General features: G+C 30.7%; 2 protein-coding genes across 4 annotated transcripts; both read left to right on the top strand.

Moving 5' to 3' along the window:
- Nucleotides 1-60: 60 nt before the first annotated feature.
- LOC111715865 (transmembrane protein 68) lies at nucleotides 61-10,956 on the top strand. 3 transcript variants are annotated; one of them, XR_002768322.1, is made up of 15 exons: nucleotides 61-691; nucleotides 1,285-1,385; nucleotides 1,877-1,933; nucleotides 2,792-2,892; nucleotides 3,224-3,300; nucleotides 4,338-4,371; nucleotides 4,715-4,775; nucleotides 5,216-5,319; nucleotides 5,899-5,945; nucleotides 6,547-6,601; nucleotides 7,518-7,602; nucleotides 7,725-7,799; nucleotides 8,628-8,730; nucleotides 9,205-9,451; nucleotides 10,732-10,956. XR_002768322.1 is itself a non-coding variant. In XM_023491261.1 (14 exons), exons 1-14 carry the CDS (start codon nucleotides 614-616, stop codon nucleotides 9,307-9,309), a joined length of 1,083 nt encoding a protein of 360 aa, XP_023347029.1. In that variant the 5' UTR covers nucleotides 61-613; the 3' UTR covers nucleotides 9,310-10,671. The 3 variants fall into 3 exon arrangements, 2 of the variants coding, with proteins under 2 accessions (XP_023347029.1, XP_023347030.1); XM_023491261.1 differs by lacking the exon at nucleotides 10,732-10,956 and having other exon boundaries at nucleotides 9,205-10,671; XM_023491262.1 differs by lacking the exons at nucleotides 8,628-8,730; nucleotides 9,205-9,451; nucleotides 10,732-10,956 and adding an exon at nucleotides 8,467-8,587.
- A 28-nt stretch (nucleotides 10,957-10,984) lies between these two features.
- LOC111715868 (alpha-aspartyl dipeptidase) lies at nucleotides 10,985-16,358 on the top strand. The gene is made up of 8 exons (XM_023491267.1): nucleotides 10,985-11,041; nucleotides 12,397-12,490; nucleotides 14,261-14,311; nucleotides 14,378-14,431; nucleotides 14,870-14,949; nucleotides 15,204-15,298; nucleotides 15,790-15,878; nucleotides 16,276-16,358. Exons 1-8 carry the CDS (start codon nucleotides 10,989-10,991, stop codon nucleotides 16,348-16,350), a joined length of 591 nt encoding a protein of 196 aa, XP_023347035.1. The 5' UTR covers nucleotides 10,985-10,988; the 3' UTR covers nucleotides 16,351-16,358.
- The last annotated feature ends 1,220 nt before the right edge of the window (nucleotides 16,359-17,578 follow it).

Raw genomic sequence — 17,578 nt, forward strand, 5'->3', positions numbered from 1 at the left:
TTACAATGTGTTTATACTGAACCCCGGAAGTATAAACTACGTTATCATTGAATTCTGGAAGTGTATAGTGTGTTTATACTGAACCCCGGAAGTGTAAACTACGTTATTGAATCCTGGAAGTGTACAGTGTGTTTATACTGAACCCCGGACGGAAGTATACACTGCGTTCTCATTAAATCCTGGAAGTGTAGACTGTGTTTATACTGAACCCTGGAAGTATACACTGCGTTATCATTGAACCCTGGAAGTAAGCACTGTGTTTACACTGAACCTCGGAAGTATACACTGTGTCTACGCTGAACCTCGGAAGCATATACTGTGTCTACGCTGAACCTCGGAAGTATACACTGTGTCTAGACTGAACCTCGGAAGTATATACTGCGCTCTCTTTGAATCCTGGAAGTGTACATTGTATTTACATTAAACCAGCTGGAAGTGTAGAATTTGTTAAATAATAAAAGGAAATCGCCTTTGATGTCCAAGGAAATAAATGTTGATCAATCAATCAATCAATAAATGTGTGAACATTGATCCCTGAAAGTTTACACTACGTACATATTGAATCCTGGAAGTGTATATATTGAACCCTGAGAGTTCTGTACACTGTGTACATATGCCTGCTCCCCATCCCGTGTACAGTGAACTGTACGAGAAGAATTACTCGGCCTGGATAATGGAAACTAATACTGAGGTAAAAGGGTTTGAATTCAATTTCAACTCGTCAAAACAATTCTTCATGAAGTACATTGTTAATCTATTTAACTGTTCCTTTAAGGGACTGTCATCGTAATTTAAAGCGTCTTCTTATGCCCATTCACAACGATAACTTTGATACCCTAATCTGATCAATAACGTAGTTTTTCTTTAGTCATGTTAATTTATCAATTGTTTCTGTAACAAGAAATGTCATCGTGAATATACTATGCAATTTGATCAATGGAAGGTCACTTGAAGTTAAACCAATCTTAACTAGCGAATATATTAAAAACATTTTATAAAGTTAGTGTACTAAAATAAACGGTATTTTTTTTGCTTGAGATGATCAAATCAAATTCTCTTATGAAAGATGAATTTTCAAGAAAAAAAATTATTTTTTTTCGCGTTGTGAGATAATTTTTTTAATGTGGTAAGTGTTTTTTTAGATTGTATTTTTACACTTTGATTAGGGTTAAGAATTAGACAGTCTTCTTTTAGAGTTAAATGCTGTAAATCCACCAATTTAGAGATAAAAATCCGCCAATTCAAAGCTAGGAGAATTCCGTACTTAATCCTTCTATTTAACAGGACAGTGTTGTATCAGAGCTTGAACTATTCTCTCAGTCTGTTGTTAACATCACAAAACTAGGGTTCAGGACTATAGCTCAGTATATTGATATAGACTACATGTAAGTACATTCAAAACTTTTACAAAAACAGTATTTGTGCGAAAATAAATTTTTTGATAACATAGCATTTTGTATTGTTACTTCTGAATTAATTTAATCAAAGACATTGCATTTAAAAATAACTTGAATTAATATACTTCTTCCTCTTAAATGACTGGAAGCCTAATTTACAGTGACCTTCCATGCCAAAAAAGTAATGTCTGATCTACAACGGTACCCTTGAAACCTTAATCTGATCAATAATGTGAAAGATTACGTCGTTTGTGTTTATTTCTGAGAATTTTTTTATTGTTTCTTATAAGCAATAATCAATAAAAATGTAAAAATAAAAATGCAGAAAACACGCAAATGAACAAACAGATTAAATGAACAAAAGCATGAATATCTAATTCACAATGGATCAGACAAAGCTGATAAGGGTACTGTTGTAAATTGGCCATTGCCATTTTTGCATGGAGGGTTACTTTCCCTTTCATTTCTGTAAACTTCAGGTTATGGATGCGATGGCTACTCTCTCCAGTTATAATTGCATTTGTTATTCTTCCCAGGTACCGAGGTTATAACATCACTAGGTGTCGAGGTCTTGAGGTCACAAGGTACCGTGGTCACAAGGTACTGAGGTCACAAGGTACCGAAGTCACAAGGTACCTAGGTCACAAGGTACCAAGGTCTTGAGGTAACAAGGTACCGAGGTCTTGAGGTCACAAGGTACCGAGGTCTTGAGGTCACAAGGTACCGAGGTCTTGAGGTCAAAAGGTACCGAGGTCTTGAGTTAACAAGGTACCGAGGTCTTGAGTTTAACAAGGTACCGAGGTTAAAAGGTCAAAAGGTACCGAGGTCTTCAGGTCACAAGGTACCGAGGTCTTGAGGTCACAAGGTATCGAGGTCTTGAGGTCACAAGGTACCGAGGTCTTGAGGTCACAAGGTACCGTGGTCTTGAGGTAACAAGGTACCGAGGTCTTGAGGTCACAAGTTACCGTGGTCTTGAGGTCACAAGGTACCGTGGTCTTGAGGTCACAAGGTACCGAGGTCTTGAGTTCACAAGGTACAGGGGTCTCGAGACCAAAAGATAGAGGTCATGCGGCCGCGAGGTATGTGATAACAAAGTTCCAATGTTATACAGTTCCACGTAGTTCCCAATTCATAAAGTTCCAAGTCCAAAGATATATAGTTCCCGGTTCATAATGTTCCAAGGTTATATAGTTTCGAGATCATGTCATTTTTCAACGAAGTGTGCAGGTCATGTCATTTTTCTAAGAAAGATGTGTCACGGTCATGAAGTCAATGTACTCGTCTTTATTTGGGCCATACCGCTTGGGGAAAAAATAATTTAAAGGGGGGGGGGAATAATGATTTTTCTACAAAATATGCACCCCTAAAATATTGATAAGGTTGTATTTGTTTAGCATAATCCTGGCATTTATTTACATATCTTCTATAATCCTCTACATATACAGAGCTCATAGAAACAGATTAATTAATAGAATTCAAGGATATGTGGAACAAGGTAAAATTAGCTTTTTTTAATGGCAACTAGCCATCAATGATTAATCGATTAGTGGATTGTTTGAAGCAATGATTGATTGATTGATTGATTGACTGACTGACTGATCGATAGATTGGCATATTGATTGATTCTTTATAATGATTAATTGATTTAAAGTTGGTTTGATTGATTGATTGATTGGTTTTTTAATTGATATATATTGAATATTGATAGATTGATTTATACAAATATCGATAGATTAGTTAATTGATTGATTGATTTGTTGAGTGATTGATTAAATTATTGATTGGTTGTTTAATATGTTGAATTGTTGATTGATTGATTGATTAAGGTGATTTCTGGACTGCTGGTAGAGAAATTGTCGCTACTTTGTGGGACGCCCATGCCTGGCTCTGGCATGGGTATGAGGTACAGAAATTGATCTAAAGTCGGGAACTTTTAATGAGAACAAGTTAAAATAAACTGCTTAGCTTCCTTCTTTACCGTTACTAGAACAAAATTTACGATTTTGTGGCGTCATTCCACCTTTTGAAAATTACGAATTGAAGTATACCAGCTGGAAGGAGAAGAAATTCGTTTATCATGTTCCTTACATTTAAAAGTTTACTGAGCTTCAGCTTCTTTTATTTGATTTATAACATCAACGATCCAGTACAAATAAGTACATCGCTCATCTTAAAGGGACTGTAGACGTAATTCGAAGTGAACCTTCATTTTCTCTCAATTTATTTCCTTTCCTTTGCTGCTTAAATTCACAAGTTAATATGATGGAGGGTTTTAATATGGGCCCCATCAGAGATAAGAGAGTTACAGAGATCGATTATCAGCTAAAATATGCGATATTTTCCACAGCCTGTTCTATTGTGTACAAGTACTGTACACGACCAATCAGCAAACATCTGTATTCAGGGATATTTAAGGATCCTTTGGATACGAAACACAAAAACTTAAAAAAAAAAGACTGAATTCATAAAAGTTTAAAATTGGAGTATTTCTTTAACAGTTGTTAAGCTTATGTTCAACAAGTGGCCGTGAGATGGTATTCTAAAAACCTATCGTAAAAATGTAGCATGTCGTGCCGGGTCAACTTAGGCCTACGTAGCCCACCCTGTGAAAGGAGATAAGCAGTCTGTGTAGTCTATAGGCTCCATTTAGAATTTACATTTGATTAAAACTGATAGAAAACTGCAACTTAAAATTATCAATTTTCAGATTGAAAAAATAGAGCTAACTTGGATATCTTTTCTCAGAAAATATCTTTATCAGACCCTAATTATTATATGATAAGAGGAAGAAATGAACTTATTCATTTTTAACATTTTCTTAAAGTAATTAGATAAAATTATCATTAACTGCCATTGCTTAACTTGTGTTACATCAGTTGCTATTATATTAAATACCAACTTGTAATTATAAACATTAGGTTTTAACAGTATTATTTTCAGTTGAAAGGACTAGAAAACCTTCCTACAGACCAGGGTAAGAGAACTCAAGTTATATTAACATCTATCATTATAAAAAAATAATAATCATTGATCTTATTTATTTCTTCATGTCTTGTTGTATGCTTCATTCTCTATGCTCATTGCTCAATGATCATTATACTTTAAGACGACTAATCAAAATACAATTCATTGCAACTCTCTTGGTCTAGAAATTATTGTATGAATTGCATGAAATATTCAAAAAAAAAACTCATCTGTATAAGTTTTATATTTATGTTTATTTGTTGCCGAAAAAGCTAAATCATTATATAAAATTCGTTTTTAAAAATTGCGTTAAGCGTCCTGAATTTAAATTAACTGTTAATTCATGTGTTCAGGATGTATGCTTCTGTATTATCATGGCGCTATACCTCTGGACTATTATTATCTTGTTAACAGGTTAGTCTGTTAATTACAATACAAGTGAGAACTTTAGCATTGTGAGTTAATTATGCAGACCTGCGAGTTTATTTATTTCTTCTTTTTTTATCCCGTGGTGGTGATATCCTGCAGGGATAACTTGAATGATGTGGTCAATCAATTAATAAACTTGAACTAACTTTTCTATTATCAATAAATTAATAAATTACCTAGAAACCAAATGATTATGCTTGATATCAATCAGAAAATCACGTGTTTTCTATCAACCAATCAAGTAAACATCGATTGTTTCAATGAATATCTTAAATCTAAATAAGCCTGAATCATTGTCCGGATTCGCCGAACGAAACCATTTCAATAATTAAACAAATAATCAAAATTAAAATAAAAAAGAAATTAATCGAAAATAAAATCAAAATGGCCGACACAATCAATCAAAAATGAATCAAAATGTACAGGATTTTACTACTGAAGGGTATACTAGTAAACTCTGTTGTGGATAAATTCCTGATGAAACTCCCTGGAGTCAAGATAATCATTGATGTTTTTGGATGCACTGCAGGTATACTTTTTTATCTATCTATCTATCTATCTATCTGTCTATCAGTTAAAACTCCATGGAGTCAGATTATTATCAGTGTTTTTGATGTGCAGGTATACTTTCATATCTATCTATCTATTTGATGATACTCTATGGAGTCTAAGAGTATTGTTGGTGTTTTTTGGATACCCTGCAGCTTCTCAACCTCTAAGGACGCAACCAGCTATCTCAAAAGGAGAGCTGCGCTTTTAAAATTGAAATTTACAGCGCAAAAATAACAGAAAATAGTAAAAAATGTTAAAAACATTATTGTCTGCATTGCAAAATTTCAAATTTTAACGCAATAAAATATTCTTCGACGCGCCTCTCTATTTATTGCCATGTAACTCTTTCCTTACTATTTCTTTGTACCTTGCTTAACAACTGTTTTTATTGCATGGCCTACAGCCGGCCAAACGGCTGGACCGATAGAGCCAAAAAAAATTTTGGACACTCCGAAATTTCCAATTTTTTTTTCCACGTGCAACGCCGGGCCCTTCAGCAAGTGATTTATAAAATGGTATTAAACAACTTCCCTTCTCCATTTTATTGTTGTTTTAGGAACTGTTGAATCTCTAGCTGATATGATGGTTGAGGGGAAAATACTGGTAATTCATCCATGCAGGGTTGGTTACCCAGAAAAGATGAGACATGATGATGATGAGGACTGAACGAAATTTTTCCAGTTTTCTCATTGTTTTTGACATAAGTTGTTCACTTCAAAAAAAAATTGAAAGACGTTTATTTACTAACAGATTTTCATGTCGTCATTTAACTCTTAACTTTTCTGGGTAGACCTGTTTTCTAATTGTTTTTAAGGGAGCCAGAACAGCTCAAAATTAAAAGACTTGATTGCGGATTTTTTCATGTCATAAGCAAAATTTTCTTCAAAAATGGATATTAGATAAGTTTATAACTTTAAATAACGTTATTCCTCTTTTTTTAATCAATTTGATGCAAGAGTTTATTGATAGTTTCACGTATGATGAAATGAAAATCTATAAATAGATATTTATAAATAATTTAACTGTAGAAAAATTCCTGGTTTAAAATTTTGAAATCTTAAAACATTTAAATTTAATTTTTATTTATCAAACAAAATGAAGAATAAAGACTGTGGGAAACTACATTTTACAGAAAAATGTAGTTTTAAACTATTGAAAATTTCAGATATTTTTTATGCTACAAATCAATGCTTATTTTATTTAGGGAATATCTCCTGGTGGAGTTTATGAAGCTCAGTTTGGAGATCATTATTATAATGGTAGGAACTTAGCTAACCTCATTCTCATCGTTAAGTTAATCTTACTCTTCTTTACGAGTTAATTTTTTGCTACTCGTCTTGGTAAATCAGATTCTACCAGCTTTTGTTAATCTCATTCCTCTTTAATTAATTATCCTGACCCTCCTGGAGTATGTTAATCTTCTCTTAGACTTAGTTAATCTTTTTTTCCAGAGACTTAGTTAATCTGTTTCTCCAAGACTTGTTAAATCTTTTTCTTCTATACTTAGTTAATCTATCTTAGTTAATCTGTTTCTCCCAGACTTAGTTAATCTTTTTTTCCTAGACTTAGTTAATCTTTTTTTCCTAGACTTAGTTAATCTATCTTAGTTAATCTGTTTCTCCCAGACTTAGTTAATCTTTTTTTCCTAGACTTCGTTAATCTATCTTAGTTAACCTGTTTCTCCCAGACTTAGTTAATCTTTTTTTTCTAGACTTAGTTAATCTATCTTAGTTTATCTGTTTCTCCCAGACTTAGTTGATCTTTTTTCCTAGACTTAGATAATCTATCTTAGTTAATCTGTTTCTCATAGGCTTAGTTATCCGATTCTGCTAGATATATTTAACTGTTTTCTACTAGGCTTAGTTAATCTTTTTCTACTAGGCTTAGTTAATCTTTTTCTACTAGGCTTAGTTAATCTTTTTCTACTAGGCTTAGTTAATCTTTTTCTACTAGGCTAAGTTAATCTTTTTCTACTAGGCTCAGTTAATCTTTTTCTACTAGGCTTAGTTAAGTTCTTATTCTTTACATCGTTCATCTTGTAGATATATTTCACTCAACTAAGAAAATCTTATTCTGTTCGACTTATTCAACAATGTTAAGAACACTGAATAATGCATATTGTATATTGTACTGTACTACATAGAATACGTTGTACATCTTACTGTACATGTTTAGTGATTTGGCGTGAAAGACTGGGGTTTGCTAAAGCTGCAATACGGGCCAAGGCACCAGTAGTTCCTGTATTTACTGTTAACATCAGGTAAATCAATCAATCAATCATCACTAATTTAACTAACTTAATCCACTCTAGTCATTCACTCTTTCACTCAGTTAGTAATTTAGTCAAAAATTTATCTTTTTTAACTAAGTTCTAATTTTAAGGGAAGCTTTCAGAACTTTCCCTTTTTTCCACAACTTCTGGCATTGGATCTTTATGAAAACCAGACTTCCATTCAGGTAATCTTTCATATAATAATAAGGGAAATATCTTGGAAATTCAAACGACTACTTATTGTTGCTAATTTAAGCATCAAGAAATCAATTTAATTGAAATCTACAAGTTCATATTTTTTTTATTTCAACAGATGAATACATATTGTATGTTTAGACCCATAATTGATTGGTGTTGTTTAAAGTTGTTGACCACCTATATTGGACCTCCCATATATTTATTATTGTATTTATTGTTTAGACCTCTGTAAAGTTGACCGCCTATATTGGACCTCCTTTATATGTATATATATTGTATATATTGTTTAGACCTCTATTTGGTGGGTTTCCTGAAAAGTTGACAACCTATTTAGGGCCTTCTATATATATATGTATATATTTTATATATTGTTTAGACCTCTGTTTGGTGGGTTTCCTGAAAAGTTGACAACCTATTTAGGACCTTCTATATATATATTTATATATTTTGTCCTTTAATAATAATAAATATATATTGTATATATTGTGTAGACCTTTGTTTGGTGGGTTCCCTGTAAAGTTGACAACCTATATAGGACCTCCTATTTATATATATATTGTATATATTGTCTAGACCTCTGTTTGGTGGGTTCCCAGTAAAGTTGACACCTATATTGGACCTCCTATTTATATATATATTGTATATATTGTCTAGACCTCTGTTTGGTGGGTTCCCTATAAAGTTGACAACCTATATAGGACCTCGTATATATATATATTGTGTATATTGTCTAGACCTCTGTTTGGTGGGTTCCCAGTAAAGTTGACACCTATATTGGACCTCCTATTTATATATATATTGTATATATTGTTTAGACCTCTGTTTGGTGGGTTCCCAGTAAAGTTGACAACCTATATAGGACCTCCTATATATATTAACGATGAGACAACTCCTGAACAACTAAGAGATCAGTGTAAGGTAGGTTTTAATTTCGTAAAGGAATTGATGTCGGAATTTCAATTGACCGGTCATTAGAAGAGTTGCATGTCCGATTAAAGACGGAACCTCATACAGATTCCCGCGTTCTTTATTTTTAAATACAAAGCGTTGGAGAAAGAGTTGAAATATCTAATTTGCTAGATTTTAATACTTTTCCCAATAATTAATATTTCCCTCTAGTTTTTTTCAAGGGCCTTTGTTTTCAAGAACCGCTTTTACCTTGCAAACTCATGTTTTAAAAAAAATTGTTCGGTTTTGCTCTCCAATCTGGGAATATCATATAAGGATGATTAAATGATTTTTATTTTTAAGGAAATACATAACTAAATAATGGAATATCCCTTACCCCCCCACCCCCCAAACAAAATACTTTTTTATGGGGTTCGAGCATTCTTTTTCAGTTTTTATCTGTCCTAGAATAAGTTTTCTTTGGGTCACCCTGTATATTTTCAGACTGCTCTTGAGACTATGATCGCTGAACATCAAAGAATTCCTGGACGTATTCTACCAGCAATACTTGATAGATTCTGGTGGAGAAATAGAGATCATTCGGACTAAACATAGATCAAATTTTCCACAGATCAATCAGAGATCAATAATTTGTACTTCTTTTAAAATAGAGATCAGAGATCAGTACTTCCGGAGATCATTCAGATTAAAGCTAAGCTATCAAATGTTTCTTGGGTGTATTCAATTCTTAGTAAACATAAGAAATCGTTATTTTTACTGCTTTTATCAATAATCAGAGATTAATTAAAATCAAAAATAAACATTTAAAAAAAAATTAGATTAAATATTTAAGACAAATTATCATCATGATCATTTCGATGAAATGTCAGAGATCTATACTTATATGATTTAAAGCCTTATTTCTGTAGACGAGAACATCTTAAACGTATTTATTCTGGCATTTTTTAATTAATATAAAGTAGTAATCTCTGTTTGTCATATCTCGTAAACCCAATTGGTCAATGACTGTCAGACTGATTCGCTTCAAATTATGTTGGGAGAACTTGATAGATCTTGATAGAACTTGATAGAACTTGATAGAACTTGATAGAACTTGATAGAACTTGATAGAACAACAGAAATGTTTTTCTAAATTCTGAATTGAGAGTTGAAAAAGTTTAGATTTCCAGGCAAAGCTGGGTTCCCAAGAAAATAAAGAATATATATATATATATATAGAATGGGCATTGAGAATTACTATTCTAGAAACAGACCTGACCATAACTAATCTTGGTAATACTGAGGATCATAATTCAGCATTTATTTATTTATTAGAGTTCAAACAATGTCCTATGATGAATTTGTTATTGAACATTTAATCGGTTTTTGAATTGACCTCAAAGTTCCTAACAAATTAATAAGTTTGCAAATAACCAAGAAATTGCAATTTTCATCTTTTGACTGAATTTGATGTCCTCCTTACCCTTCCCCTCAAATCTTAAGAAATCTATGATTATTATGTTGTTAGCTTAATAATAAGAATATTTATCAATAAAACTTAAATAAACAAGAAAGATAAGATAATGATTATATTTACACTTGACAGTTAGTTTGCTACATTTTAGAAATGTACTTCAGTGATATTGTTTAATATTATTAAAAATAAAATAGATTTTTCAGTTTTTATTTAAGTAAAATGAATATTAGATTTCAGTAAGCATGCAGCATATGTTAAATGTACATTAAAATTTAAAGATAATTGGATCAATTTAAACTCTTTCACTCATTGCGTAGAGATCGAGAGATCTTTCATTTGTCAAATCTCAAAGTTTTAATGAAAAAGAGATCAGTAGATCACTTGAACTCAATTCGGACAAAGAAAAAATTAAATAGTTTTAAATTATCCTCGTTAACAGAAATTCAAATTGTTTACTTTACTTATAGAATTGATATTTTATATGCTTTACTTATAGAATTGATATTTTATATGCTTTACTTATAGAATTGATATTTTATATGCTTTACTTATAGAATTGATATTTTATATGTTAGAAGTTTCTATTTACAATTTCCATGTATGTCCGTCAACATGGACTATATGTTAATTTTGTGATATTTACATTACCCATTATTACCTGGCATTTACAAAATATGTTATATTATTTTCCAATTAAATGTGATTTATACGTTAAACTTGAACCATAGAATAGTTATAAGTCAGTATTAGTGTTAACTTGCATAATAAAAAATAAAAACTCATTTAGCGAATTCCTGAAATTTCAGATAGAATGTCAAAAAGAAATCTTCTTCTACTGTCCAACTCTACCCTACATCCTACTGGGTAAAGTATTTAGATTAAAGGAATTTTACAAGAAAATTCTCGAGATTTTCTTTAGCCTAGATTACTTACTTACTTACTTACTTACTTACCCCCGAATTAAGTACCACGAACTCGCTGGGAGCTTTAGAATGGTGGATATCGAGATTAATTCTTTAATCCTCTCTTCTTCTTAATCTCGAGACTTACTCAATCTTGTATTTGTATCCTGAGCTGGGAACTTTAGAATGGATAAACTTTAATCCTGACTTCTTGATCCGAATATCCACTGTGGAAACTTTTCATTTTTGTCCTAATCCACTCTTTTCCCTCTCCTTGGATATCCGTAAATTGTTTTCTTCAATGAGAATATTTCTGTTCTGGTTCAGGCTTTTCTCTGATTGGCTGCTACAGTTTCTCAGATGATTACAGTTTTTCATACACTTTTAAGTAATCTTGCAAGATTATGTTAATCTTGAGATTATCAAAATGAGAGGATCAAGCATTAATCCTGATATCCACCATTCTAAAGTTTTCAGCTCTGATAAGTGTATAAAATTCAACCAATCAGAGTCGCGTATAAGAAGCCGAAAAATTTGAAATTTTGCGCGCCATTTAAGATCAATATAATTAATATACAGAAACGTGAAGAACTCTCAATTTTAAAAACCCAGTTTTGATTTTTCTCTACTATATCTAAATAAGATTGTATTAAGCAAGAAATCAAAAGTGTCCACATTGGATATTCGGATTAAGCAGTCAGGGATAATGGTATCCCATTCTAAAGTCCCAGCTCTGTTTAAACAAACTTTATTCTCTCAGAAACTGAAAGGAAATGTTCAAGCTCTAAGAAATGTGAAGTGATATATTATCTATAAAGTATATATAAGATATATTTCACTATACAAAAAAAACTTTTTAATGAAAAAGAAAACGAAAATGATCAATGGTTAAACAATAAGAATGAATTTAATGTAGACAATTCATTAATATGAGTCTTTTGATTTTTATTGGAAAAGTTGTTTTGATGCTTTAGGTTATAGAGATTAAAAATCACACTATTACACAACGTCATAAACAAGAATTTTACGAAAAAAAACCTGTTTTTATACAGGGTGTTCCACGAAACATGACAGTTGGTAAATAGTTTTGAATATCTTCTTCCATATTCTGTCTTAAGATATTAAAGAGATTTTGCAGTTTATATTTCGTTAAAAAAATGTTGCTCAAATATATTTTACTTTTAAAACAACTTTGCTATAATATTTTTTATTTTTCTCTTTGTTTTCAAGCAATTTAATACGTTATGGTAGAAGCCATTTAAACTATTCACCAACTGTCATGTTTCCTGGGAAACCCTGTAATTGCCATGTTTATAGATATCTGGAGTATGCCCAAGATATAATCTGTGATTTCCTAAAGTCTGGTTCAGTCAGTGAAGTTCTTTTTGTACCTTATGCACTGAGAGATCAGGTTAAGGGTTAAATATAGTAAAAATTAGTCAATGTCTTATATATAAATACAATGAAGACGACTTTCGATTTTGATTTCTACCAAGCTTTCAAACAGCATGGAAACTGAAAAACATTGAAGCAAAGAGAAGCCGCCAATTAAAAGCTTTTCTTGTTTACTTGTAAACTTGTAATTTTAAAGGGAGTGACCGGCATTGTATGGTGGTTGAACTGAGATTGCGGTATTGTAGAGAATTTTTTCGGATTCATTTGAGACTTATAAAACGTTTTAAAGATCTATGATCACTGAGTTTGAGGTCAAAGTCAGCGTTCAAAATTATTCATTTGGGTGGATACTTTTTGAGAATCTCTTTTTTAAATTAATAAACAACGACGACAAAAAATGTAACAAAAAATCTACAATGAACTAATAAGTAGTTTAGGAAAAGGAAATAAAAATTAACTCTTGTCATCGAAAAGTAAGTAATTTTATTCAATTATTAGTTTCTGTGATCTCTCATTATTCACGAAGATTTGCTTAAGATTTTCTGGGATTTTATCGAAAAGACGACATTTGAAGAATTTAAAGAATCTGTGAACAAATTCATAGAAAATAGAAATTTAATGTAATGATGAAAACAAAATAATTGATTCTAACATTGATTTATTGATAAATTCCCTTTGAGAAATATGTTCCTAACATTCAATTAGTTTACTATATTTTTTGTCGTCGTTATTTAATAATTTAAAAAGAAAAACAATTCTCAAAACGTATCCACCCAAAAAGACTATTTTGAACTACTATGTGCTCAAACTCAGTAATTATAATTCTTTAAAACGGTTTATATGTCTCAAATGAATCCTTAAGAATTTTTCCACAATACTGCATACTCAGTTCATCTACCATACATAGCCGGACACTCCGTTTTAAAAAAGGTTGTTAGAAATCAACACCTAAATAGAAAAGTTATTTTCGTTGTATTGATGTAAATGTATCCTTGTATAAACCAGTCAAACTAGCATAAACTAGAAATAAAAGAAACCAGTGGCCGAATTTAAAGAATTTAAGCGGCGGTTTAAATTGAAGCCGGCGCTTAGTTTAAACCGGGTTTTGGCGGATTTAAACCGCGGCTCAAATTCTTTAAATTCCATCTTAGAATAACTAATAGCTAAATCCGAATAACTACTATAAACCAGATTAAAAGTCGTCTTTATTTAGTAATATAACCACATGGTTAAAAACGTTACAAATATCAAATCTTCAGCTTTATTTATAATTTTTAAATTTCAAACAAAGACAACTTTAATTACGCTTTCAATGTCTACAAATTTTTATTAGATGTGAGCTGGAAATTAATAATTATAATGGAAAGCGTTAATTTAAATCCCATATCAACAGATATCAAATTTACTGAGTTGAACACACACAGGGTTACCTACAAAGGATGATACTTTAATGACTACATTAAGCTATATTTACTATATCTCTATCTAAAGGTTATGTTCGGGTTGAAGTCTTAGATGTTGTTTTTTAATAGCATAATAGATAATTTGGCATCAAATTAACAAGTTTATGGCTGCAGAGAACCTTAAATGTATAAAAGAATGCTAAATAAATGCTGTACAGTCGTCTCTGAAGTCTAATCCTGTAAGTAAACCTGTATCTCCCATTTAAAGTTTGGACGTTACTGTCTTTTGCCTTCATTCAACACAATTTGATATTTTTACAGAGAAGCACAAGAAAAGGGGAGGTTGTTTGACTTGTTTTTAATATATAATTTCTATCATTTAGGACAGCTATGCAGGCACAGTGAGAAGTACGTTTGCTAAATGGGGATTTCAGGTAATGTGTACAATGTACAATGTACGTACACTGTACAACCTTACATATTGAAATTAAAATATTCAGGTTAATAGTGTGCATGAAGCTGAAGACCCAAAGCTTGCAGTGACCAAAGCGCAGGTCTTTGTTTTTATAATTTTTTCATAATTTTTGATATTTTTCAATTTATTTTAAGAATTCTTGATTTTTTAAAACGATAATGTAATTTTAAGTATCCATACATTTAATGGAGGCGTGCTCGATTCAAAATGGTACCCTTGAAACCCTAAACTGATCAATAATGTGGAAGATAACGAAGTTTTTCTGCATAGCTTAAAAAGTGTTTAATTATGATCATTTCTTCGTTATTTTGAACCAAGAAATGCGCAAGTAACTTTTGTAAGTAAAACCAGAATCTAAAATAATCAGTTTTCAATTAAAAAATCATAGATATTTAATTCATATTTTTAAGTGAACTTATGTTAATCGGACACGAAGAGCCACCGAAATTCCTTTTAAACATTTTTCATGACTTTATTTTATTTATTTTATTGATCTTTTATTTTGTTTTATATATAGGCAATTTTTATTGGTGGTGGAAATACCTTCCAGTTACTGAAGGGATTATATGATAACAATCTTATTGAACTTATTAAAAGGTATTATATATCTTAACTCTTTACCGTATTTTTTGCTATAAAGTGATTTAAAAATGCTTGTTGGAAAATTGCCTAACAATGAACCCCTCTTTAGATAAATTTTGATAATTTTGATGATATTTATTTTTATTTTTTTAAAATTTTTTTATTTTTTTTTTTCTTATTTTCTTATGTTTTTTATTTTTTTATTCTGATTTCGATTTTTATTTCGATTTTGATTTTGTTTTTATTTTGAATTTGATTTTGATTTTTAGGCGAGTATTGAATGAAGGAGTGCTGTATATGGGATCTAGTGCTGGTACTAATGTATCAACTGTTAGTATTAATACTACCAATGATATGCCAATAGGTGAGATCAAAGGTTGTATTTAATTAAACTAGACATGGTTAGTTGAACTTCTTTTCTACTTGATAGTTCAGCTAATTTTACCAGGTTCAACTACCTTTGGTTATTTGTTAATTTCAAAGTCATAATTTTCAAAAAAAAATCCTCACAATGAAGGTTTTCACTTAAAATTTTTTTAAAGATTTAAGTCGGCGCTCAATTGAAACCGGTTTTTGGGGGATTTGAGACGCGGCTTAAATTATTTAAATTAGGACTATAGTCATAACTTGGAAAATAAAAACTGAACAAAGTTCTTACAGTCCTCTCTTAAGTATCATCCTTTGTCTGTAACTCTGTGCATCTCAAATTCATCTTTGATTCTTCTTTCTTTTGGGACCACCGTACAATGTACATTGTACATTGTACATTGTACAGTGTACAGTGTACACTGTAAGCTCTACACTGTACACTGTACAGCCTTGTAATAACTATTAAAAGTAATCATTGTATTGTAGTGTTTCCTCCATCGTTTGCTGCCTTGGGATTAGTTCCCTTCAATATAAATCCTCATTATATTGATACAGATCCAAATAGTACGCATAAGGTGAAAAACCCCTTCTCTCTTCTTTTCTCAATATATTTCTCGAAAAAACATCATCAGAAAAAAAACATTTTAATATTTTATTTATTTCTTACATAAACCCAGCTTTGTCCGGAAACTAAACCTATTCAATAATATCAAACTTACTCAACTTATTATTTTTTAACAAAGCTAAGAACTGTTTTGTGCTTCATGGGTTATGATCAGACATTCAATTAAAACAAACAGAGATTACTAATTTATATATTTAGATACTGGACATATTCAATTTCAGTAATACACAATTTCCACAGATTTGTCCGCAAATACTAAATATGTCGGATAGAAATTTCTTTTAGAATTAAGTATAGAATTATAGAATTTGTTAGCGTTAGGATGACACAAAATAAATATTGTTTAGGGTGAGACCAGAGAGGAGCGTATCATGCAGTACCAAGAGATTCCTGGTACACCACCCGTCCTAGCTCTTAGGTAATTATAAATAACTAGCTCAAGTGCCCGACGTTGCCCGTGGAAGTGAACAACAAATTTGAATTTTTAAGGAAATAATCTAAATTTTGAAGAAAAATTTATAATTTTGCAAAAAAAAATCAAATTTAAAAATAATTTTTTTTTTCAAAAATAAATTTTTTTTTGCCTATTTTCTTATGGGTTACCTCAAAAAAATATTAGCCATTTTGGTTCAGCTGTTTGGCTAGCTTAAGCTAACATATTACAAATTTATATATATTATTATAACTAAAATATTTTTACTAATTTTTTTCTCTTTAATTATTAGTGCAATTTAACGTTTATTCGAATTAACATTTCCAACCAAAAAATTTGTTCAAACGACTAATGTTTTTTTGTAGATATTAGTGTAATTGAACATTAGTGCAAAGTAAATTTCCAACAAAAAATTTGATCAAAGGGACTCATGTTTTTTTCTTTTAATAATTATAATTTATAGGCAAAATGGTGAAATATTAAATTTTAGTTAGATTGAACATTTTTTGTTCATTTGCACTAAAATATGTTTATTTGAACTTTTTAGGGTAAATGTGCTTAATAGTAAAAATTTTAAATTTTAGATCGATTGAACATTATTTTTTCATTTGTTCTAAAATAAGTTCAATAAGTTTATGGGCAAAATGGTGAAATTATAAATTTTAGTTCGATTGAACATTTGTTCATTTGTCCAAATTTATAGGTTTAATGTGAAAAATAGTGAAATTTTAGATTTTAATTCGATTAGTTGCGCCCCTTAACAACGTTAAATCATAAACGTATTGTTACACACCTGCTCAACGTAAACTTATAAAAGATTTAAAATGTAACAAAACAAAAAATGTAAAAATGAATAATCCGAAACGAATGTCGTCTTCTCATGAAGACAAAAATTGCGCTGCACGTTAAAAAATTTTAAAATAATTAGTTTTAAAATTTAAATAATTTAGTAATATATGTAATTTTATGTTTAAGACCGAAATAGCCAGTTTTTTATTTTCATTTTATTTTCATTTTATTTTTATTTTTATTTTTATTTTTAGACTGTTTGTTAGGGGCAAATCTCCGGAAGAATTTCCACCTCAACAAGATTTCAGCTTTCTTCTCTAGATTTTCTTGATTTTCCTAGATAGTATAGATACTCTAGATATTCTGGATTTTTATAAATAGTCTACATATTCTAGATATTCTAGTTTTTTAGAGATAGTCTACATATT

This window comes from Eurytemora carolleeae, unplaced genomic scaffold (assembly GCF_000591075.1).
Source record: "Eurytemora carolleeae unplaced genomic scaffold, Eaff_2.0 scaffold1867, whole genome shotgun sequence".
NCBI classification, from domain to species: domain Eukaryota; kingdom Metazoa; phylum Arthropoda; class Copepoda; order Calanoida; family Temoridae; genus Eurytemora; species Eurytemora carolleeae.

Coding starts and splice junctions, on each gene's coding strand:
- LOC111715868 (XM_023491267.1), top strand. CDS start 10,989: ATGTCAAAAAGAAATCTTCTTCTACTGTCCAACTCTACCCTACATCCT. Junction 11,042..12,396: donor TCTACCCTACATCCTACTGG/GTAAAGTATTTA, acceptor CCATGTTTATAG/ATATCTGGAGTATGCCCAAG. Junction 15,299..15,789: donor TACCAATGATATGCCAATAG/GTGAGATCAAAG, acceptor ATTGTATTGTAG/TGTTTCCTCCATCGTTTGCT.
- LOC111715865 (XM_023491261.1), top strand. CDS start 614: ATGCCTGCTCCCCATCCCGTGTACAGTGAACTGTACGAGAAGAATTAC. Junction 6,602..7,517: donor TGGAGATCATTATTATAATG/GTAGGAACTTAG, acceptor GTACATGTTTAG/TGATTTGGCGTGAAAGACTG. Junction 7,800..8,627: donor AAAACCAGACTTCCATTCAG/GTAATCTTTCAT, acceptor TATATTGTTTAG/ACCTCTGTTTGGTGGGTTCC.